General features: G+C 43.1%; 1 protein-coding gene across 1 annotated transcript in view; it reads left to right on the forward strand.

Moving 5' to 3' along the window:
* The window catches only part of GRIN2B (glutamate ionotropic receptor NMDA type subunit 2B), a 394,378-nt gene that overhangs the window by 349,603 nt on the left and 21,436 nt on the right, over nt 1-23,339 (forward strand). Inside the window, exons 9-10 of the mRNA XM_087814778.1 lie at nt 1,472-1,597; nt 4,068-4,297. Of these exons, the coding sequence (XP_087670904.1) occupies nt 1,472-1,597; nt 4,068-4,297 (356 nt within the window). The remainder of the gene's footprint in view (nt 1-1,471; nt 1,598-4,067; nt 4,298-23,339) is intronic.

Genomic DNA, 23,339 nt, shown 5'->3' on the forward strand with positions numbered 1-23,339 from the left:
GTTGTTTTTGTTTATTTGTTTGTTTTGTATACAGAAAGTTTCCCTAGGCTAATGGGGAGAAAGAAAGCATAGAGAAAGTACTTTTACTCAGTTATTCCCTAATCTTAAACAAAAGTGAAATCAGTGTAGGACTGTAATCAATTGGAGCCAACGGGGAGAGGTGTTCTCCAATCCACTGCACAGAGCCTTTGAATTAATTGTACATTCTGCCTCCATCTCTGGCTGTCACAGAAAGGTTTTACATTTCACAGTTGGCATGCACCTTATCAAAGTCCTTTTCAAATTGATTAAGTGACCAGGCTTTTATAATTCCCTTGGGAGTTCACAAGTAAAGGTTTCAAGTAAGAAAATATTTTCTAATTTCCGGCTATTTTTTCCATTTTCAACTTCATCTTTATTAATGATTTGGAAAATGGAGAAAGCATCATATTAATTCACTTAGTTACGAATTTACAATATGATATGACAAGCTAAAAAGGCCAGAGCTATTTTGAGACACAATTGAGGGAGGGAGCATTGTATCACGGGACAGATTAGCGATTTCCCTTTTTATAAGCCTTCAGAGAGGCTGCTCCTGGAATATAGTATTCAATTTCTAGACACCTCTAAGCCCAAGAGATTTAGATCTACTGGAAGGAATTCAGCAAAAGTGATTAAAGAAATTAACTAAAGCATTGTGAAATATTATTGCTCTCTTGCCTGATCTTGTCCCATGACCATGTGACCTGATGATAGAGACTAGCTTGTAGTTGTTTGGTTAATTATAGCTGAAGCATGTTCCTCATCATCTGCTCAATTCCCACTATTGTAGATACTGATATTCAATATGGATGTATTATTTTTTTAACACTGACATATATTCTCATACCCTACTAATGTCTAATAAAACATATACAGTAAAGTGGGTTAAAACTGTAAATCTAGGAAAGTTTAAGAGAAGTGAGGGAAGGAAGCTATTCGTTGTACATAATTATTACAGAACCAATTCAAGCTGGAAATAGTAACTAAGGCTTTGAGAATGAACTTGGCTATGAGGCTTGGAAGCATTAGTGAAAGCTTTTCCAGGTCTCCATGGTGTCATTATAGATGACACCATAAGCCAAGAATCAGTCCAATATGACCCCTTTACTCTATAGCTAGTATGTCTTCCAGTTGTACCATTTACTGAAAGACCCAGATACTGGTCCAATGGCAGAAACTATCTCTACAATCTCAAAAGTTCACAAGCAAGATGCCCTTTTCATATGTTTGAAAGAAAGAAACCTTGACATGCCCATCAGGGAAGTGGAGATGCTCAGGCACAGCCTCTTACTTCTCCCAGCCCAGGCCCTGGCTGTCTGAAGAGATGTACGCATCTGTAGTTTGTTTCCCCCAAAAATACATGTTACATCAGTGAAGAAATATGTAAATTAATTAGACTTTCTTTGTTCTCATTTTAACCTTCAGCACTGGTTTTTTCCTCCCTCCCCAGAGCCCTTCAGCGCTGACGTGTGGGTTATGATGTTTGTGATGCTGCTCATTGTCTCAGCTGTGGCCGTCTTTGTCTTTGAGTACTTCAGCCCTGTGGGTTACAACAGGTGCCTCGCCGATGGTAGAGGTAAGGCCATTACAACCACTGCACTGCTGCGTTTTTCTAGTTCTCAATTTTGAACCTCTGTACCTTCCATTTGCTGTCTGCCTTCTCTTTAACTTGCTCATTTCTGAAAATGAATCCTCAGTCATGTATGTCACCAATTAAAGTGTTAGTTTGAATCTATATGCCCCTTCCCTGGTTCAAGCCTGACCCCAAACCCAGTTCCACCCACAGGAAAATGAAGGGAAAGCTGACAGGTGATATCTATTGCATGGACATGTAAGAGGAAGCTATTTTGATAACCTTAGGCTAAGAGCAGACTAAGAGAGTAGTTGTAGCTGAGAGAGTTCTCCAGAGCCAAAGGATCACCCCTGAGGTATAGGATCTCCAAAGCACGTGTCCTGCCCTAATCCTCTGCGAAGGAGTTTAGGAGTTGGATGTTTGCAATACAGTGGCCAGGAGATAACCTGGCCCCTGTACCCTTCTAGTTGTCACCTCAGCTACTTTGGGGGAAGTCCAGTTTCCTCGCTAGTTAGGGCCAGAGATGTGAGGGCTGTCCGTGTGTTTGAGGCATTATTGAGACTTCACAAAAAGTTTATTATCTTTATGAAGGGGGCCATGGGATCCTTATAAATAGCTCTTCTAAAACTTCTTGAAACCTCTGGGTTAGAAAATATTACACCTTTTCTTGAGAGCTTTATCCTGGAATTAGGCCTTTAAGATGAAAGATTCTTAGGTTCTTAACCATGGCTACACATAAGAATTATCCATGGGACACTTGAAAAACAAAGGTGCATGGACCTCACTTTCAAATATTCTGATTCACTAAGACCAGAGAGTGCTCAGACCATTGTATGCTTCAAAACAGTGGTTCTTTACCTTGATGTAGATTAGAATAACTACCCCACAACAGTTTAATAAGAATCTCTGGAAGTGGGTGCCAGGCTGCTGTATTTTGTAAAACTTCCCTAGTGCTTTTGCTGACTTCACAGTCCATGCTGTGAACCGCCACGGCGCCGAAGTATTTCCAGGTGCTGACCTACCTTCTCATTTGGTGTGTGAATTCTGGGTGGAAGTTTGGATGTTTCCACAGTATGGTATAGTCGGGCTTTCTGCCTGTGCCAGAGGGTCATCTAGAAGCCATGACCTGTTCCCCATCCTGATGGGCGTTAGTAACAAGTGAAACATCTGAGAAGCACATGAGTATATACATATGTTGACAATGTCAAGAGCTAAAGTTAGTGTGCCCCCCTCCCCTACACTGGAAGAAAATCAAGGAGGCAAAAATTCAGACATAAAATTCAGAGCAAGAACTTACTTTACAATTACTCACTTTACCAAATGATGCTTTGTCTTCACAAACGAATTCAACATGGGGCCACTTTAAATACTAAGTCTCCTTGAGGAATTTTACAATGTATAAAACTTTGATTTATAAACATCTTTTTAGTTACACATCTGTTCCATGAAATGAGGTCCACACACACAGATGTATGTGCACAGTTAGATATTAGGCTCGACATGTGTAGTCACTGATGATTTAGTTGGCAGAGCAGATGCTGTAGGATCACAGATAGTATCGTAAGACCTCTGTTAATGTGCTGTAAAACTGTGCAGGCAGATGTTCATTTCTGCAGTGGAGGGGCTGCATGCAGACCCAAGCATCAGGCAAGATTTCATCATCACCAAGCAGAGAAAGCAGTAAGGTCACAAGAAAATTCTTGGCAGAAGTCTTGACACTCTGTGTGAAGGTTGGAGGGAGGAAGGTCAAAGGCAGCCTGCCTCCCTGCCCACAGGGACATGTGGCCAAGCCCAGGGTTTATGACTACCTGTCTGGGCTTCCTGATATTCCTTTGCACAGGAGCTGCTACTGTAGGAAACCATTTGGGAAGTGTTGGCATTGGAGTAGGGTCAGAATTGTCCTTGAAACATTCAGTGCTAAATGCTAGAAGCTAGAGAAAAACCAGGATGAAGTGCATTGGAAGCTATTCAGCATCAGTGTGAATAAAATTTCTATGGCAATGGTAGAAAAAGACCTCACACAGTTCTTGCTGATTTTTTTGGAAGCTGAAATACTTTCTTGATAGATATAAATATAAGTTTTAAGAATAATGGGAATAGAGATGCTTGTGTGATGATAATGGGCTAGTTGCTTTTATTATTCAGACTTGATATGATCTTGAGGGTCTTGATCTTGGGGGCAGAAAGCTGGCCCCTCCAGTACCCTGGCTGAGTCACAACCATTAGTTGGAGCAAGATCCTACACACTCCCCAGGCCTCTGGTTTTTCTCCTGAGGAACTTTCTTATGCCTTCCAGGGGGTCCCAGAAGACAGACACAAGCTCTCAACTTAAAAAGCTTTCTGTGGAAGGGCTGGGGCTCAGTTGGAGTGTTCCTCTTCTGAGCAGGAACTTACCAGCTCTGTGTACTTGTAGGTGTCAGTAGCACCAGCTACTCTGTCTTAAATTTCTCTGTTTGTCTTTTATGCGTTTCAGAGCCAGGTGGCCCGTCTTTTACCATCGGCAAAGCTATTTGGTTACTCTGGGGTCTGGTGTTTAACAACTCCGTCCCGGTGCAGAACCCAAAGGGGACCACCTCCAAGATCATGGTGTCAGTGTGGGCCTTCTTTGCTGTCATCTTCCTGGCCAGCTACACTGCCAACTTAGCTGCCTTCATGATCCAAGAGGAGTATGTGGACCAGGTTTCCGGCCTGAGTGACAAAAAGGTAAGAGAACCACTTAAAACCTTTTGTCTTTCCCTCAATCCCATTCTGAACCATACTTAAAGTTCTCATGTACCTGTTAATTTTTCTAAATCCTTAGAATCCACAGTTCTTTCTTATGTTTCCTTAACTTGGAGGAGGTCTTAAATGGGAGCAGAAAACAGTGTCCCTACTGAAATAATAGTACTTCACATTCACCTTCTGATTTGTGAAAGGTTGTCATAAGTACGCCCTGGGCTGCAAATAAGGGGCTTGGTGTGTTAGCAGCTTCCTGAGTACGTGGTACTTGTTGTTGGATACACTTGGGTGGCCTATCCACACAGGGCTGCCTTTTGGTGTGTTATTAGAGGGCAGCTCTGTGCACCCACACTGAGGGCACTGGCCCATTGTGGCCTTCATTTTCCTCCCAGTGGGGTTTGGCTGTGGGCTCTCCCTTTGTTTCCCTGCACACTCGTGTGTTCCCAGGGCTGAGCAGGAGGGTTGTTCTCCTTGTGTCCTGAAGAGAAGCAACTGCTATTTAACTTGATTGCTCTGTGTGGTGCTGATGAATCGGCTGCCCTCATACCAATTGCAGGCCTCCCCGCTGGCCCTTGCAGTTGAGACAGGAAGAAAGTGTCTGCTGGCTTCCATCTTTTCTGGGTGCAGATGTGCAAAACCCATTCTAAGCACATCTGACTCTCTAGGTCTGCTGGAAGCATCGCAGTTTCCATGGGAGCTCTGTCTCCTGAAACCATGATAACCAGGTGGTCCAAGACTAGGGATAAGAGCTACCTTTATGGAGTGTCCAGTAAAGCTCCCGGGTATCCCCAAATAATTCTGGAGACTTGTACTTACAGCAAATTTTCTACTCTCTGTTTCTGTAAAATTTAGAAAATGTTGATTTCCCATCCCTTCTACCATGATGAAACCATGAAATAGAGAGAGATGTCTATTCTAGGTCAGACAGTGAATGACTTATCACATGGGTGTGGTTTCCCAAAGATATAATTTGAAACACTTAGCAAATGGTTTGAGAAGGTTGAAAAGGAGGAGATATTCTTTTTGGGGCCTCATTTCTGATTTTTCCATCTGCTCATCGCTACTCACCAAGAACATTCAAAAGCATGTGAGGAAGATAAATAAGCTCCTTAAGGGAATGAAAAGCCACAGGTGTATGTGTGTGTGTCTATATATATATATATATATATATATGTATATGTGTGTCTGTATATATATATATGTAATTCACTATGTTTACCTCTTCACATTATCTCATTTTCTGAGTTGTGTTCCTTTCTACTCTATTTTTCTTTCTTATTTTAAAAACGATTTCCTCTCTTGTGTTTCTTTCTCCCTTATTTTTAAGATTTTTTTACTTCTTCTAACTCATGATTTATTATGCATTTATTCATATATTTAATCACTTATTCATTTATTTTTAAACCTTTTTCTCACTGTTTCTTTGTCTACATTCTTCCTTCATCATTATCTCCCTTCACCCCCTGTTACAACCACTCCCTTTTGTGCCTATTTCTGTCACCTGGGCAGTAGTGGGGCTACAAACAGCTGCTTCCTCAGGGCTCCATGCTGGGATGTGGCGTTGCGGAGGTGCATGTGGTAGAAGCATGGTAGGTCACGTCCCCACGTATAGATTTGGCAGAGGGAAGGCAGACCGTGTCCTCACATCAGGATATGGCAGAGGTGTGGTGGATCATGTCCCCATGTGGAGTATGGCGGGACTGTGTTTCCATGCAGTAAACAGCGTGGGAGAGGTGTGGTGGGTAACAGCCCTTCCTGGGGCTCTGGCCTCTAAAGCATTGAGTCCACCATATTTATCACATTGTTTCTTCAAATGTCTCTGAGAATTGCTTAGGACACTGTATTTATCTTTCTCAGACCCTCATGGGCCGCCCAGCAGCAACTGAATGTTCTATTTGAACTAAGTATAACTGGGATGGAGGGAAGCTGTTCTCCCTTCTGTGGTATTGAAAGACATATTGTCCTAAGCTGCTTGAACCAGAAAGACTTCACCTGTCTGTCTGTCTGTCTTCCACACCACGTTGGTTATGATCTGAAAAGTTGGATCCCGTCAGTTCTTTGCTTGAAGAACTACAGTGACTCCACTGCTTATAGACTAAAGAAGAATTTTTTCATATGCAGCCATCAAAGCTTTCATGGGTGATTCCCTCACGGGCTCCAGCTCTTCCGTCTCACCACCAATGCTTAGGGTCTCGCATCCTGCAATCCCAGGCACCATCCACGCCTTTTCCCCAACCACACCTCTGTCTGTGCATCTGCCTAGGATGATGTTCTCCTCACTTCTTCACTCACCAAACTCCTATTGGAACTTCAAGACCCAGATTAGAGAGCACTTTATTTGTGGAGCTTTCCTTGGCTCATCTGGGCAGTTACTCATTCTCTCATCTGTCGTGGCAATCATTCATACCTTTATCATAACACTTGTCTTCCACACTGTACTGTAGTAATCTGTAGTTCTCTACTGGACCGTATCTCCTATCTGGCCACGAGCTCCAAAAGGTCAGTGATCATAACTTGGTTAACCTTTTTTTTAAAAAGTCTGTGAGGAGAGAGGGAGAGAGGGTATATTTGCTTCAGAGCCTCTTGTGCAGAACATTGCACTAAACATTATAGGCAAAGAAAGCAACAAGAGAGCCAGGACCCTTTAGCAGCTGTTTAATTTGAAAATGCTACAAAATGGTTATCTGATACATTTCAGAACTTTGCAACTGACAAAGTAGTAAAGTGTGAGCATCCTACTGGAAAGTGTCAACATAATTTACATAATTATAGAAAACATTTTAGTAACTAACGACATATAACTGCATATCAGTGTCAGGAACAGTAATATAAATCAGAGAGTTTTCTGAAAGTACACTGAAAATGTCAAAATTCTTAATGTTTTGTTTTTTACTTCAGAACACCTAAAGAAAACAATCTTGGGACTGATTTTGCATAAGAGGAAGTACATTCTGTGAATTTAGAAAATGAAAGAGAAAAGAATGAAGTCATCAAAACAATAATATTGAGAATAGAAATGAAGTGATTTTGAAGATTTTTTTCAATGTAATTAAAGTTTCATCAATGAAAGTAACATTTAAATGGAGAAAGATTTCTAAACTTCTCTTAACTATCATGGATGATGTATCTTTTATTAACTCAGATCAAATGATAAATATCATAGAGTTATGATGGGAAGATATTTGTAGCCAATACATTTATATATTTTAAAGGAGTTATCTTCAATTTTATGGCAGAAAAATGTTCTCATATCTCATTTGTGTTAAGGTACAAAATCAGAATGTTCAGAGTTAAAGCTCCATGAAAACCTATTTTGGGCTCCTTTTTACTGGATGACTTCTACTTTGCAATAGCTCATTACATCAGTGAATTCAGAATTATTCCACTACTTGCTGTAACTAAATGTGGGTGCGAGTTCTAACATGTAGCAGCCCTGCTGTACATTCCATCAGCTCTCCCAGTGGGAGGGCGGCGTAAGGAAGCTGGTGACATCTCTCTTCTCCTAACAAAGAGCCCACAATGCTAATTCTCATATTTCTCACCTATCCAGATGGATTTCTCCTTTTGCAGTCTGCCAACCACAGTGTGGAGGGGAAAGAGCTTGGCCAGGTGAAAGATGGGATATATTTGCTGGGCACTGGGTACATTAACTATGTTACAGATATGTTATATGTATAATCTTCATACAGGTGTGATTACTCTACTTTACAAATGAGGACACCGAGACTCGGGGAAGTTTAGTGACTTCCCTAAAGTCACACATTATCAGGTAACAGAGCTAAGGTTTGAGCCTCTGTGTGTTTGGCTCTAAAATCACTTTGCCAGGATATCTCCCTTGTAGTTAATCCCAGACAAAGCTATGACATAGCTAAGGACTGCGATTGACACCCGTGCCCCCACTTTCTAAATTAATTCCCTACATGCTCATTTAATTACTTTTTGGATCAGTTCCACTTAATCCAGCCCTCCCTTCTGAGGGCACAGCACACTACCACTACCAAGACTACTATTCCTACTTCTACTGCTACTACCATTACTGATAATAATAATAAAGTTAACAACATGCCTCTGTTATATCTCTGTGGACATTTTTTCAGCTCTTACAAGTCAGGCATAATGCCAAGTACATTCCATAGATAACCTTATGTACTGGTGCTATTAATATCTTCATCTGTGCGTGAGATAACTGAAGCTTGGAGAGGTTAAGTAATTTGCCCTTCTGATGTTCCTGGCTGCCTATAGCCCCTAGACAGTGTGCCACACTGTTCAGATACCAACAGCTTTTCCAGTTAATCCCCCTTCTTCCTACCCTCCCATCTACCTTGTCATGACAAGTTTAACAAGTTAGAAACGCAGCTATCTGATTAACAGGTCCAAAATAATTAGATAGCATTTTAACATTTGCACTTTATATAATAAGTCTTTCAGAGGTTTTACTTTAAACAGAATAATGGTGATTTCTAGTAATTGGGCAAGCTAATGGCCCTGGAATTCACTTTAGTCTGGGCCTATTGTGACCCTGAGCTTTAAGGCACTGTTGGAGGGCGGGGGAGGGGTGGCAGTAAGAGAGAGAGGGGTCAGCTATAAAGTCAGGGGTGAAGAAAGCCTGCAGGGAGGGGAGGCAAAGGCTTTGAAGGTCGCTGGAGGCTTGGAGGCTGCTATCTGGCCATCGGGCTCCTGAGGGTATGTGGCTCTGTCCTGCTTCACACATTCCTACCACCAATGTGACATACACCCATATTATATTTTGCAGTTCTTTTCCGTAAGGAACTGGCAGAACTTTATTAACTTCAGAATGTCACACAGGTGCTTATCTAGTTAATGAGGGCAGCATCTTTGCTTGTGTCATTGGAGGTGCAATTAGGATGGCCTACTAACAACTAAATGAGAACCCCATGGCTTTTCCAGGTAATGATTATTTGGAGTTTCTGAGAAGTCCCATAGGGTCTGGAAGTCCCCTCATATCCTTTTGGGATACAGACAGGGTATGACTTTGATTAATCAACATGCAAACAAGTAAATAGGCATTTTGGAAGAAAATCCGCATTTTACACCACAGCTACACTGAAATGTTTGGATAGTATCTGAGCATGTGTGAGGAAATGGGCCATGCTTTCCACCCTATTAACTTTAGGCTGAAAGCCAGTGGGAGACAGCTGACCTCAAGCCTGATCTGTCACAACCTGGTCCTGGCCCAGACCATCTTGGTCAGACCTTGCAATAGTGGGCTGAAAATAACTTACTAGGGAAAATGCAGTCATGACTAAGTAGGCGGGGAGCTAGAAATGAGGGCTTGGGCAGGACCTCCAGGGAGTTGAGCAAAATGAAAGAGTGTGATTCATTGTGTCTGGACCTGTCAAGCAACTGGTCATCTTGTAACCACTGGCCAAGAGCAGGTCTTGAGGAAGTCACAGGAAAATAAAAATCCCCAAACCCTGGGAGTATGTGGGGTACAGTACATGCATAGGTGGGGCAAGGGATGCCTGCCCCTGTCTCTTGATTAGCAGAGCCAGTCTGACACTGTGCATGGACCACTGCCCCACATCCTGAGGCTCTTTCATTCCTGCCAGTGTGGCCGCCATCACATGGATCCAGAACAAAGCCCTGGGGCTTGGCCAGGCCAATGTCTGTCAGTCAAGGCCAGCTATCACCACTTCTCTAGTTTTATTTGAGAATGGGACTACTTATGTCTCTTCAACAGGCCCTCTTGAACCCTAATTCCTAAGTCTGTCTTGACTGAAGGAGGAAATCCTTACCCTCAGCTCAGCATCCATTGGGGCTTAGCAGTGGTCACTTCCAGTCCCAGGATATGATGCCCTGGTATTGACTACTATCTCCCAAGGGGGCCCCAGAATCCCCTCTTCCTCCCTTTTGTACACCCCTTCATAGCATCCGGCTTCACTTTGCTCTCTTCTTGCTTTCTGACATTTCATGACTTCCTGCACAGGATTCCTTACCTCCCTGCTCTGCTATGCTGTTGGGGACTGTAATAGGTTGATTGGTGGCCCCCCAAAATGATACATCCACACATCCTGACCCTTAGAACCTTTGAATGTGGACCTTATTTGGAGAAAAAATACTTTACAGATGTAATTAAGTTAAGGATCTCAAGATAAGATCATCCTGGATTATACAGATTGATGCTAAATCAGTGACAAGTGTCCTTATAAGACAAAGGCAGAGAGAGATTTGACACACAAGACAAGAAGGCCATGAGAAAGCAGAAGCAGATATTGGGCTGTTGTGGCTACAAGGAATGCCTGGAGCCACTGGAAGCTGGAAGAGACTGGAATGGATTCTGCCCTTCTGCCTCTGGAGGGAGCACAGCCCTGCTGACACCTTGATTTTGGACTTCTGGTGTCCAGAACTCTGAGAATAAATGTGTATTGTTTTTAAGCCACTAAGACCACGGAGATTTGTTATGGCAGCCACAGGAAACTAGCACATGAACTAAAACCAACTCCTTTTATAACCTGAACTCTGAGCTCAGTGCCCCGTTTTGACTCTGGTGCTTCTACTCATCTCAGCCTCCTTCACCAGCCCCCAGCTCCATGCTTCCAAAGTGGGTATTTCTTACAGCAGGATCCGGTTCAGTTCCTCTTTTCACTAATCTCCTTTGCTTGGAAGAACTGATCTACACGTCACACTGAAGATTTGCTGAGACATGTTTTACATGCAGAAATAGTCTTCTCCATGCTGATTAATTTTAGGGAGACTGGAAAAAACCTAAATGCCATTGTGTGCTCCCTTTTGTTCTGACTCTGAGACTAACGATTGTTTCTCACAGTGTGTAGTGTTATTTGTGTGCACACTTCCCACACAACCTTCCAGACCTTTCAGTAGTAATGTCACTGGCAAAGGGGATTGAGGACATGTTTTTTAAGATATATTTTTTTCATAACTCTTTTCTGGGGAAAATATTATTAATGGACCCCTTTCACATTCTGGATTGTTCTGTGTTGTTCAAATCACAGACCTGGAAGGGACGTTAGTTGATTACCAGGCACAGGTGACACTTTCTATCATCAAAGGCAACCAGGTGTCCTCTCCGTGTAGATGAACATGTTACACAGCAATGAACACTCAACATATTTGTGTGTGCATATGCAACTCTATCCTCCAAAACTACATAAAGGTAATGAGATAACTGGGTGATTTAGAGCTTGGTACTTGCAGAGCTGCATAAGGAACACCAGTTTCTCATGTGCATAGAACATAAGTTTTGCAAAGTGGATCTCAGGAAGGTTGTCTTTCTTACCTGGAAAAAGAAGAAAGTTTTGGCTCATTCTGCTGACATTAGTGGAATCATCTTTGTGAAATGAAACAAAGTGAAAAGTAAGGGAAGGAGGAAGAAAAACATCAAAACCCAATTTTGGGATCGATCTGCTCTGTATAACTCTTTTTAGAAATGTGTTACTATGCAAGATATCAAAGGAATGGAAGCCTCCCTAGAGCCATAAAGTGTTTTTAAATGTAACTATACAAACTAGCATGAGTATTAATTCACAATTTCCCCACCTGCATTGAATTGAACTGGGCCCCAAATGAAAGCCAGCAATAGGCAACAGACAATTTGTTAACAAAAATCACAACCTATGGCATGGCATGCACACTTGAGCTTTAGGTGCTCTGAGAGTAGAAGCTAGTGAGAATTTCTTTGAACTGGCCAGTTTGTTGGACTTTTCTGTGTTTCTTCCCTATGAGGCCTCTCCCCATCAGGCCCTCTCTCCCAGATTGGGAAGAGCAGGTGGCTCTGGGGACTGCCACAGAAGTCCCATAGTCAAGTCTCTGGTTGTAAGAAAAGAGAGCTATTCCATTTAGCTGACTGTCGAAGGCAGATTCTTCATTCTGAAGTTTATTTACATCAAAAAAGAGAGTTTCTCAACATCCTTTTTCTCCCACTGAAAACAAAATTTAGAAATAAGTGGTTTAGTCCAAGGAGGCTAAGTTTTTATATGTTCACTAAATCTTGGCTTGTGGGTTAAGGATTTTTTTTTTTAAGAATTAGTGTTTCACTTCTGGACAACTAAGCTTGAGTCCTTTGAGACACATTAATGCAGCTATGAAATTTTATATGTGGCCAAAGCCATCAGGCCTAAAGTGAGTCTGATCTGGAGATGTCAGAATTGTATTCACAGTGAAAATTGTGGCCTTGGCTGGCTCTGGGCTTTTGTGGATGTTTCAGCCTTTTTGCTCTCCCAATGCCTCCTTGCTGTAAGGATGGGAAGAGTAGACAAGTGTTTCAATGGACTGTGTACAGCCTATTATATTTTTGGAAATTTTCTGCATAGCTGGGCATGCCAGGGCCAGTGGGGTCTGAGAGTGCCTAAGGCCTGGGGAAACCGAACCATTTCGTTTGCAATTTGAGATCAAGTTTTCCCTTCCAGCACGGTCACCGAGGGCCGTCGCATGGCCACTCACTCTCTGTAAACACTGTTGTCTTAGACATCTCCTCGGGTATTTTATTCCAGTTCTGTTCACGGGGCTTTTTTTGGAGTGTCAAGGGCACGAACTTAAGGCCAACAGGATCCTGAGAGCTGCCCTTGTGGGGAGAAGAAAACAAGCGGGCGGCTCCTTCAGGTGCTTAGACTTTCAGGAGGAAGCGCCAGGAGGAGGAAGATCAGGGTCTCAGCCCCCCACTTTAAAAATTATAGGGTTAATCTGTATGAGTTTTTCTTTCTGTTGTGCGGACGCAAGAAGGAGCGGCTGCCTAGGAAGGGGTAGGGGAGAGCGGAGTGTTGATATCAGTCATTTGGGGAACCCTTTTAAATCAAATAGGCCTCTGCCCACCTGGCTGGAAATAAAGGCACAGGTGGTGCAAGCTGCCGCCTGAGCAGGGCCTGCTGGGAGGAAGCCAGGAAACCAAAAGTATAAAAAGGGTTTTGAGAACCCTTTTGGTGCTTGGGGGGAAGTTATTGGAAGGATATGACATCCCCCCTTATTCCCACTGCCCTGAAACTTACCGAAGGGGCTTTGAGGGGACCATTTGGAGAGCGTGGTATTTATCTCTTGCAGTTGAAATGGAGGGGGGCTGGCATTTGCCCCATACCTGGGAAGACCAAGGCTGCTGACAGATCTTGGCTAGAGCAGATCACCCAGTAGGTGGGCCAGACTCTGACCAGTGGCGGGAAAAGTCTGTTTTTTAAGCCCAGATTAGGCCACATGGGACAGAGGGAGTCAATCTGAGCCTGGATTAGAGGGAGGTATTTTTAAAGGTACCCTGCCCAAAAGACTTCCTGCCCCGGATGAGGCAACCAAAACAGGAACTGTTCTGGAGGGGTGTCCCTCGATAGAGGAGCTGAAGGGACTAATGTAAGTGACCAGCTGCCCTGAGGGAGCTGCAGACCAAGGTTCTCACTGAGAGGCCTTCTGTGGAGCCTATGACCTTGGCTAGCTGATAGCCATTGGGATTCTTGGAGCCACATCTGCTTGGTTTTCTCTTCCCTTATCACTGAACATTTACTGATGTATTTAATGAACGTATACTATGTGCCAGACCTATGGTTAGACTTTTCATATCTGTTGCTGCTTTTAATCCTCATACCCACCCTTTGAGATAGGTATTGTTAACCTCATTTTACAGATGAGGTGATACATGTAAGCGTTAGGCAAGTTCACCAAAGTCACACAACTAGGAAGTGAGGGTAACAGAATTCGACCCAGGGAGAGCTGACTCCACAGCCACAGCTCTCTCGCTGTAGTGCACTGCTATAGCCCTCTGCTTCACGTGAACACAGGCAGGAGGTGCATGGTCCTAGAGGCACTGGCCTGACACAGCAGAATCCAGCCTAGCCCCCTGCCATAGGGACTTTCTCCGGTCTGGCTTCTTGGATTCTCAAGGGGTGCTTATGGACCCCCATAGACCCATAGACCATTCTCTACAGCTGTGAGTGCACAGGAACCTAGAAGACACTTTTGTTCACTAGAATCTGGGAGTATCTCGACAAGGGCTCTGTAGTCTTCATTTCTGTACTCACGGCCTCCTGCACATTTAAGAGCCACTTATTTAATGAAAGTTGACGGGATGAATGGAACCAAGAGACGTGGAATGTTGTCCGGTGCCATGCTTCCTCTCTTCTAGGACATAACCAATAGACATACTTAATGCAGCTAGAAAGAACAAAATGCCACTCTCAGGAGCCTTCCCTTTAGGGGAAAGAATTGGGGAGGAGGGAAACACACCCTACTCTATCTCTCCATCTCATCTTCCGAGGAAAATAAAACAAGAACAGTATTGATTGTTTCTCAAGTACTTCTGGCAAGGAGACCATGAGTAGCTTAAGTCTATAAACCATCTTGATATTAAATATGCTAAATGCTTAATTCCTTAAAACTTCCTCACACATCTCTCAGCTTATCACTAGCACTACAGTATGTTCTGAGTTAAGTATAAGCCAGTTCCGTTTCTTGCAAGAACTGATTGACATCAGACCCTGAGATGGCTGGGACTCAGCCTTTTTTGGACTGAGTCCAAAAGAGATGTTGTGCTGGGTGTCATCCTGGTACTGAAGAAAGAATGCTGTGATGTCCATTGATGTCTCCTAGTGGCCCCAAATACAAATTGAACAAGCTGGCTAACAGCATTGCGATATAAAAGGACACTGCAGCCACCGACCTCCTGGGCAGAGGAGCCTCTGGGGAGTGAGCCTTTTATTGCTCCCAGAAAAAATGAAATTGTACTTGAACACACAAGGTTATCCACTCACATTCGTTTACATGACACACCCACCCATTCCTGAAAACACACACACACCACAGAGTGTGCAGATGTGGCCCTGACCGGGAGCACTGAGCAATTTTCTACTTTTTCCTTTTTTCCTTATAAAAGCAAGCCAAATTAATTGCAGCCAATTATGTACAAATTCCTTTCTGTCTGCCAATCAGGACTGCCTGATGGGAAAGAGGTGCTCTCACCTACTTCATTATGCAAATTGATATTCAAAGGCTGAAGAACAATGCAGACTTCAGCACCTCAGTGATTTTGGGCTGCTAATAGGAGGCTGCTGCCAGAGGAGTTGCTTTAGCAATCTGAAGATGGTGAGAGGGCCGAGAAGGCTTCAAGTAGTGATGGAGGCAGAGTCCAACTTCATGCTGGCTCCCAGAGTACCAGTTTCTCTGTTGTGAACTGGGCCCTGACATCGAAGGTCACCACTAAGCTCCAACAAAATTCAGGATGATTTGGAGTTCAAAGAGTCTAGACAGAATAGCTTGATTCTTTACATACCCCTGTGTTCTGACAACCATAAATAACATTTTACAGGATGTGGTGGGCATCTGTAAGCATAGGGTCAGGTGTGGCCATAAATGAACCGATACTCAGAATATCTGCAATCAAGGGCAAGCATGACCCATCACGCACAGAAACAATCCACATGCACATGAGCGTGAGCGTGAACACACACGTTCTGGCGTGCACACACGCACTGGCATGCACACACAGAGGCAGAAATCATTGAACACTGATACTTCACATTATGAGATTATTTTATGTGGAAAAGGCCAGTACCATTCAGCCATTTGTTTGTTCAGGAGCTACTATATGCAGAGAAAGAGTTATTTCACTCCTCAGTCATCACAGTTGTGAGGACTTGCTTCTCTCTTGCCTGCCTCACCTTGTTACCTTGTCCCAATTCAGAATCTCCAATTCAGAATCTCCTCTTGAATTCAAATTACAATCTTGCCTTTGACTCAAACTCAAGTCATCAAAAAGAGGCTTTTTACAAAGTTATGTAATTGCCACCCTGGTCCTCTCTCCTGGGGATGGTACAAGTCAGATAGAGCACATAGCGGTGTGGGCATTTCTGCTGGGCAGCTCTGGTCTTGGGGACATGGAGTAGGGCTAGGAGGAGTTTGGTGTTGGGAAGCTGGGCAGTTTTCCAGCTCCTCCTGAATAGTCTACATATTGTGACTTCAGTGTTTGGTTTGAAGTGTAGTGAAGTCACACATCACCTAACACATCCATGCTCCATGATGAGTCCCTCCAGGATACAGATGACCCATTTCAGTGGCCATTCCACCCCCACCCCCGTTGTTGGTACCAGCACTCCACATGGGTTACTGTATACACATGAAAGGAACGGCACAGCATCCTTGCAGCCTCTGAGGGCTGTGTGGTTCCGTGAAGAAGGAGGGATCGGGGAAAGAAAATGGCTCCCAGTGCTGTCCACAAGCTGGGCTGATTGGTCTGCAGGGCCACAACTTTTGGAATGCTGTCGTGTGCTTCTGCTTCTAGCTTAAGCATTTACATAAGAACAAAAAGCCAAAAATAAACTATATGCTTCTTAAAATGTACATACCTTGGGGACATTGAGGGATGGTTTAATCACAAATCAATGAGACATTTTTTTAAGGTTGTCTTTGTATCTGTGATCCATTTGGATAGAAAAAAATGGGGCACTTGATTTTGTGGACATGGGTCATGTAGAAAAATTGAGACTGTCAGGTTTGGATGTCCTAGAGAGAAGTTTAGGAAAGAAGAAGGGCCTGGGAAGTGGGGTATGAATGTAGAAAGTGAAGTGCAAGGGCCAGCCCTGAACCCAAGCCAGGAAATTCCTTCTCCTTTTTTATGGTACTTCATCACCCATCTCCTGCCCCTCCCCAGTCGCCATTTACCCAGCCCTGTCCTTCTACAACAGCCAGAGCTGACCTCTATCATCCTCCACTGCAACCATTGATCAAATGTCCATTTCCTTCCCTGCACTGCAAGCTCCTTAAGGCCATAGACGTGTCTTCGATAAATGTCTATTCAGCTCCTAGGACAGTGCCTGCTCCATCATAGAAGTATGTCAAGTGAATGAATGTCCCCAGAACATAAACTAGCAATATTAATATGAAAGTTCTTCTCTCTTATGGATGAAATTGCCTTTAATGAGCTAACCACTTACAGTATTGTTTCTCTGGGGAAATGTATTTCTGTTTCTGAACAGCTAATTTATAAGTGAACTCTTGAGGACAATGTGTTCATAGGTTGGAGCCTGCCTATTAAAAACTGTAATTCCAAAGCTAAAGATAATTTAACCTCTGTATGAGGTGTTCTTTTGCAGTGTTAGCAACCATGGCCCTCATCCAGGGTAATCGCTATGTAAAACCACATCAATAGTTACAGTCTCAGAGAGTGGACCAGTCATTAGTGACCATGGGTGGCATTCCCTGGGCTAGATGATTTATAATCTTTGTCTTATTTACTTCTCCTTCCAAACCTTTTAGGCAGATGCTACTTTTGCTTTACAGAAGAGAAAACTAAGACTCAGCCACTTTAAAATATGTGATATGGCTGAGTTCTTAAACCCCTCTGGTGCCTCAGTTTCCTAATTATAACATGGGGATAAAAACGTAGCTTACATTATAGGTTGTGCTGATTAAAGACTTATAATACCCATAAAGTGCTTAGAAACTGTTCCCATGCATAATAATCCCTCATTAAATGGTAGGGCTCAGATCCTTCCCCAGACCCAGGGTTTGTGCCTAACTCCATCTCACAAGTCCCATGCTCTTTCCAGTTTATCATTAATATGTACCTTGAAAGCCATAGCAAAACCACTCCTAATCTACTCTAGAGCTCACATGCAGTCCTCACTCCAACCCCTTGCTCCCTGCACATATCTGTTTCAATGAGATTCTAGGAAAGGTTGGGGCGTGGGAGAATAAGTAATGTGAATATGTCAGGGCTGGAAAGGTGTGCAAGGGAAAATGGAAGAGTCACTCTCAGTGCTTAGACTACCTGAAAACAGCTCTGGATCCAAGGGTGCTGGAAGAAGGGTATCTACCATGGTCAGCAGGTACCTGGAACCTCTTTGCAACCATCCTTGTGGCTCTTTTGAGAGAAAGCACTCAGCATCCTCCTAGGTGCAGAGTAAGAGCTCAGTGACAGTTTCTAAATCTGTGTCTTTCACCCATTGCTGTGATAGAAAACAATTACTCCGATTATGTTTTTATTGGACGACTACTCGCCCCTCCCCCAAACAGTCTCTTCCAGGAGTGGACCAGTTACAGAACTGGGTTTCTCTTAAAGTCTTTCCTGCCTGCATGGTCTGTATTGCCAAAGAATCGTCTGTCCTCTCAGAATCCTAGAAAAAGTAAGCCTAACTACTCCTACCTCCACCTCTCTTGGAAACTTAGAAAAGCGCTTTAGCTTCACGGCAAATCATTGATGAAATAGAGAATTTATAACATTTCTAAGTTTATCATTAATGCCCATTTTAAGTAGTTTAACCATAGAAAATATGTTGTTATTGTCATAAATAATGGCCACTCTATCATAATTTGTTCACTGACGAAGGAAACACCGAGGCTCCCTAATGACCTTGCCATTTGGAAAATTCCCAGAATGTCAAGTCAGATGTGGGTTTGGCAGAACCTGAGACTCAATGGTTTTAGTCCCTGAAGCACTTCTGCTCACTGCCCAGCCCAGGGAGCTCACTGCCCAGCCCAGGGAGCTTTCTTCCCATACCATTCAGGGTCTGCAGGCCAATTCCCACTTAACACATGCTACGTGAATGGGCTTTACGCTGCAAACCTGTATGACAACTATAATGTAATATTTTCTTCTAAATAATTAGTTTCATTGCTTTTCAGTCTCATCGCCTAATCTTTATTCATTCATTCAAAAGATAGACCTTAATAAACAGCTTCTATACACCACTTACTGAGACAGGAGATGGAAAGATCAGACCAACTGTGTGCCAGCACGTTCTCTCTAAACTTTCTGTCAGCACTGAGCTCAGAGCCCAACCACACGGTTCATCTCAGGAGTCCTAGCAGCTGGCACACTGTCCATGGCTAAGGCCGAGAGGCCTGGAATTAGGAAGACCTATAGTCTCCTCAAAAACCCCTCCTACCCATTAGTAACTCTTTGTTCATCCTAGATTCTGCCTCCTAGCAGAATCCTGCCCCTCTCCACAGTTCTTTGGATTAATTAAGCCATCTGTTGTATCATCTGCCTGACTTTTTATTTAAATTTTTATATTCTGTGCACTTAGCATAATACTTAGTACATAAGGGCAATTAATTCAACAACTGTTTATTGGATGGTTACTAGTTACCCTGTGAGTAGGGTTGCCAGATTTAGCAAATAAAAACACACAGTGCCCACTTAAATTTGAATTTCTGATAAACTGTGAATATAATTTTAAGCACTCGATATTACCTGAAACTTCATGGAAACCCTGCTGTGAGGTGCTGGAGATGTGCTGAAAAGGTTTCAGTGTCATAGTCAGTGAGGGAGTCAGACATGGTTCTTAAAACATAAGATGGCAGGGTCAGTGACAAAGGGATTTTCTTGAGAGCTCTTTTCAGGGTTAAATAGAGCCCGTCTTTTAAACTTTCACCATAAGAGTTGTCCCCTGTCCTTTAATTATTTTCTGAACCTTCTCAAATTTCAGCTGTGAGTTTTGTAGGTTATAGAAGAGACTACACAAAGTCCTGCCACCGGCACAGGGCCTGACCACGTTTCCCACCTGCCACGTTGTCCTCGGCTCCCCAGGAGAGGCTCCCCGTTTAAACGGCGGCTCTGTGCACGGCAGCGCTGTGTCGTTCACGCCCGCAGCTCGTGGTCCGCAGCCTTTTCTGACCATGCTGTTGACAAAGCCAGTTCCCGTCTCTTCTTATTCTGGGGCCTCGTGAAGTTACATCCTGTGAGGGTTGCTTTGTACGCTTCCTAATGGACTTCACCCTTTTAATATCCTCTTCATCACGCTAGACATATTGTTTTGCTGTTTAATTCTGTTTCCCAGGTGGCCAGCTATCCAATCCAATTTAGTGTCTAAGAAGATTTAAAGAGCAAGTGTTCTATCCGATCATCTTAATTATTTAAGAAAACGAGAGCTTTCCCAGGGTGTTTCATAAGTTCCCCCGTACTCCCAGCTCAAGCTGCTCATGTCCACCCTTTCACCAAATATCCCACCTGCCTCGTCAGAGGGGCCTCTGATAAAGAGACGCTTCTTTCTTTACATCCTACTTTGGCATTGGCTACAGACTTTTTCTCATTCTGTTACTTGGCTCCTGATTTAGAATTATAGAATAATTGTAAAGTAGACTAACTTCTTTATAACTCATTGACAAAATAAACATGGCACACATATTTGAAACCATCAAAGAACCCAGCGGCCTGGTATCTTAGAATCATCACAGAGCTCACTAAGGAAGCCTTTGAATAATGCCCTACAGGGAGCTGAGAAAAAATAGCCCCATTAGTATGCATATTTCTCTCTAATTATGTCCACCTAGACAAAGATTTAAAAAACATAACTGGAATTGACCCACCTAAATTATTTTCCAAAATATGTTACAATTTATAGGCAAGCTATCCTGCCAATAATCCTCTCTCTTCATCCATTTGCTTATTCTAGAAAAAGTATCTTTTCCAACCCTGGGATGAAACAAACCTTGGATTTTGTTTTAAGTGGAAGACAAGAGTTTCCAGAGAATAGTGACGCTGTATCCCTAGAAGACAGTCTAAGCTCAGGACAACCTGTAGGAGATGAAAGGAGACAGGACAAATCTTATGGTGAAAGTTAAAGCATCTGATCTAAAATCTGGAAGGGGCCCTAAAAATAGCTTTATCCTACCCTGTCTGCTGTTCTCTTTTTTTTGCATTAATGGAAATTATGTTATATGGTGTGACATACTAATAGTTAACATATTTACAGTGTTTGTCTCTCCCTACTAGACTGTACCCTCCATGGGGACAATAATTCTTGTCCTTGTTTACTGATGTATCCACTGTAACTATAATAGAGTTTGGCAAATATAGGTGCTCAAATATTTGTTAAAGAGTTAATAAATTAACCATTTAGTCAATGAATGAATAAAGGGTTAGATGAGAAGACACTTATATAATTCATATAGTGTTCATAGTATAACACTTTTCTTTGTTTATTAGCCATTTGAATTTGTCAAACAGTGGGAGCTAGTTTCGTAACTAATGGTTACAGGGAGAGGACGAGAGGTGATATAGATAAGAAATATGTGACATGCATAGTCTCAGATAAAATTTGCTCACCTTGTGGTTTCTGCTATTAAATCATCTAATTCGAGCAGGTATTTAAACAGAATACTGAGTAAATGGGGTATCCAACTATACTACTGTTGTAGCTTATCAAATTTTAAATTATAAAGTGATTTCAGGACTTATTTGGCAAGATCCTTGATTCCTTTGAAGCCCCCGATTGCTCCCCATCTCACGTGTGAGAAGAGTACAGTAGGCCCCAAACGTGTCCATGTGCCATGCCCGCACTGTTCTCTGAACGAGACCTCAGCCTCTCAGTCAGCCAGGTGTTCACGGAGCACTTTCTCCTCTCCGATCACTCATTTATCAAGAGGTAGAATAACCGTCACAGCGCCACTTTCCACTCTCAGAGGGGAAAAGAGAGAAATGGTAACAAAAGAAGCTTACCTAAGGAATGATTAAAAGTAAAAACAGTTTCTAAGATTTACCTGGAGTAAGTACATATTAAACACAATTTCTTAAACCATGTATGATTATTTTTTTAAATGTTTTTATTGATTTTAGTGACAGAGGAAGGGAAAGGGAAAGGGAGATAGAAACATCGATGAGAGAAATTGTTTGGCTGCCTCCTGCACGCCCCCTGCTGGGGATCAAGCCCACAATCTGGGCATTTTCCCTGACCAGGAATCGAACTGGCAACCTCATCGGCAACCTCTTTGTATACAGGTGAACACTCAACCACTCAGCCACACCAGCTGGGCCATCTAGGATCTTTTGTATTTAAATGCCTGCGTAGCATTCACATCCCAGTTTTATGGTGCATAGCAGGTGCTCATTGAATATGTCTGAGTGAAGGGTAACCTTAAAGAGGAGTGTGAATTAGTTCAGAATGATTCTCAACAGAAGGGTTGAAGGTAAAAGGGTTTTTGGACTTAACCCTTAGTCAACTGGAAAAATTAAATTCCATTCCTCTACTAATAAGGTTATTGATCTCTTACTTTTGTAACAGTCACCTTATAATAATAATAATTAGCACTGTAATTAGAGTCCCATTAAGGATGATGTAGGCACACTGGACTTTCATGATCCCAAAAGGACTGGGGCATGGAGGCCTCTGCCTTCCCTTGCCGTTGGCTCTAGTGCAGTGCCTGGTGCTGAGTGGGCACTCAGTGTATGTATGGTGACTGGATAGAGGAGGGGATGGAGGGGACAGGAACAGAGGATGTCTGTTTGGTCTTGGATAGCAATGAACTGTCCAGGCCTCTGCTTCCTGCTCCACACAGGGAGGAATTTGTTCAATCAGCTCTCTCAAACTCTATTTCACGGTCATAATGGGTAGTCTTAAAAATATATATGGTAAAGTTTGTTGAAGAAATGCTGTGTCAAGGTTAAATAATTTTTTCCCCCCAAAGGACTTGTCAGAGGCTTCTCCTGTGAGGGGCCATTGTGAGCCCCAGAAGGGGATGCAGTTAGTACAGTGGGATCCCTGAGGCTCCCTTCTAGCACTGACATTCTGTAAGCTGGAATGAGTGCCCCCACATAAGGGTGACTTTATTGACCAAAGCCGGAAGTTCCACTGTGCTATAAATGGGTCACAATGTGACTGTGTGCACATGCTGGCATTTCCACTTCTCAGTATGGAATTGACTGATCCGATCAATTGCCAGGAAGGCAGGAGTTTACCAGTCACCCTCTTCCTGGATCCTCACTCGCACTAGGCCCTGCCTGGCACAGACCTTCGGCAGTCTTACCTCGACTCCAGATTCATGATCTGAAGATATTGCCACTGTGATAGGAACCTCAGGTTATCATGCTAACAACGAATAATCCACTGGGGCATCTTGCATATGGAAACCCAGATAGTAAGCTTCAGTATTCTCCCCAAAACTGTATATAGCTGTTGGTGCTTGTAGTAAAGTTCTGGAATCTCAGTTTCCATGGTGAATCCATCTGTACCCTTTACTTAAAATCTTCTTTTAAGGCTATTTCTCCTTTCTAGCACCCATAGTTTTTATAAAGTATCCACAACCATCCCTGCACCCTCACAGGTTAGTCTGCAGTGCAGTGGGGTGGAGTGGTGGC

This window comes from Miniopterus natalensis, chromosome 2, assembly GCF_054644295.1.
Source record: "Miniopterus natalensis isolate mMinNat1 chromosome 2, mMinNat1.hap1, whole genome shotgun sequence".
In the NCBI taxonomy this organism is placed as follows: Eukaryota; Metazoa; Chordata; class Mammalia; order Chiroptera; family Miniopteridae; genus Miniopterus; species Miniopterus natalensis.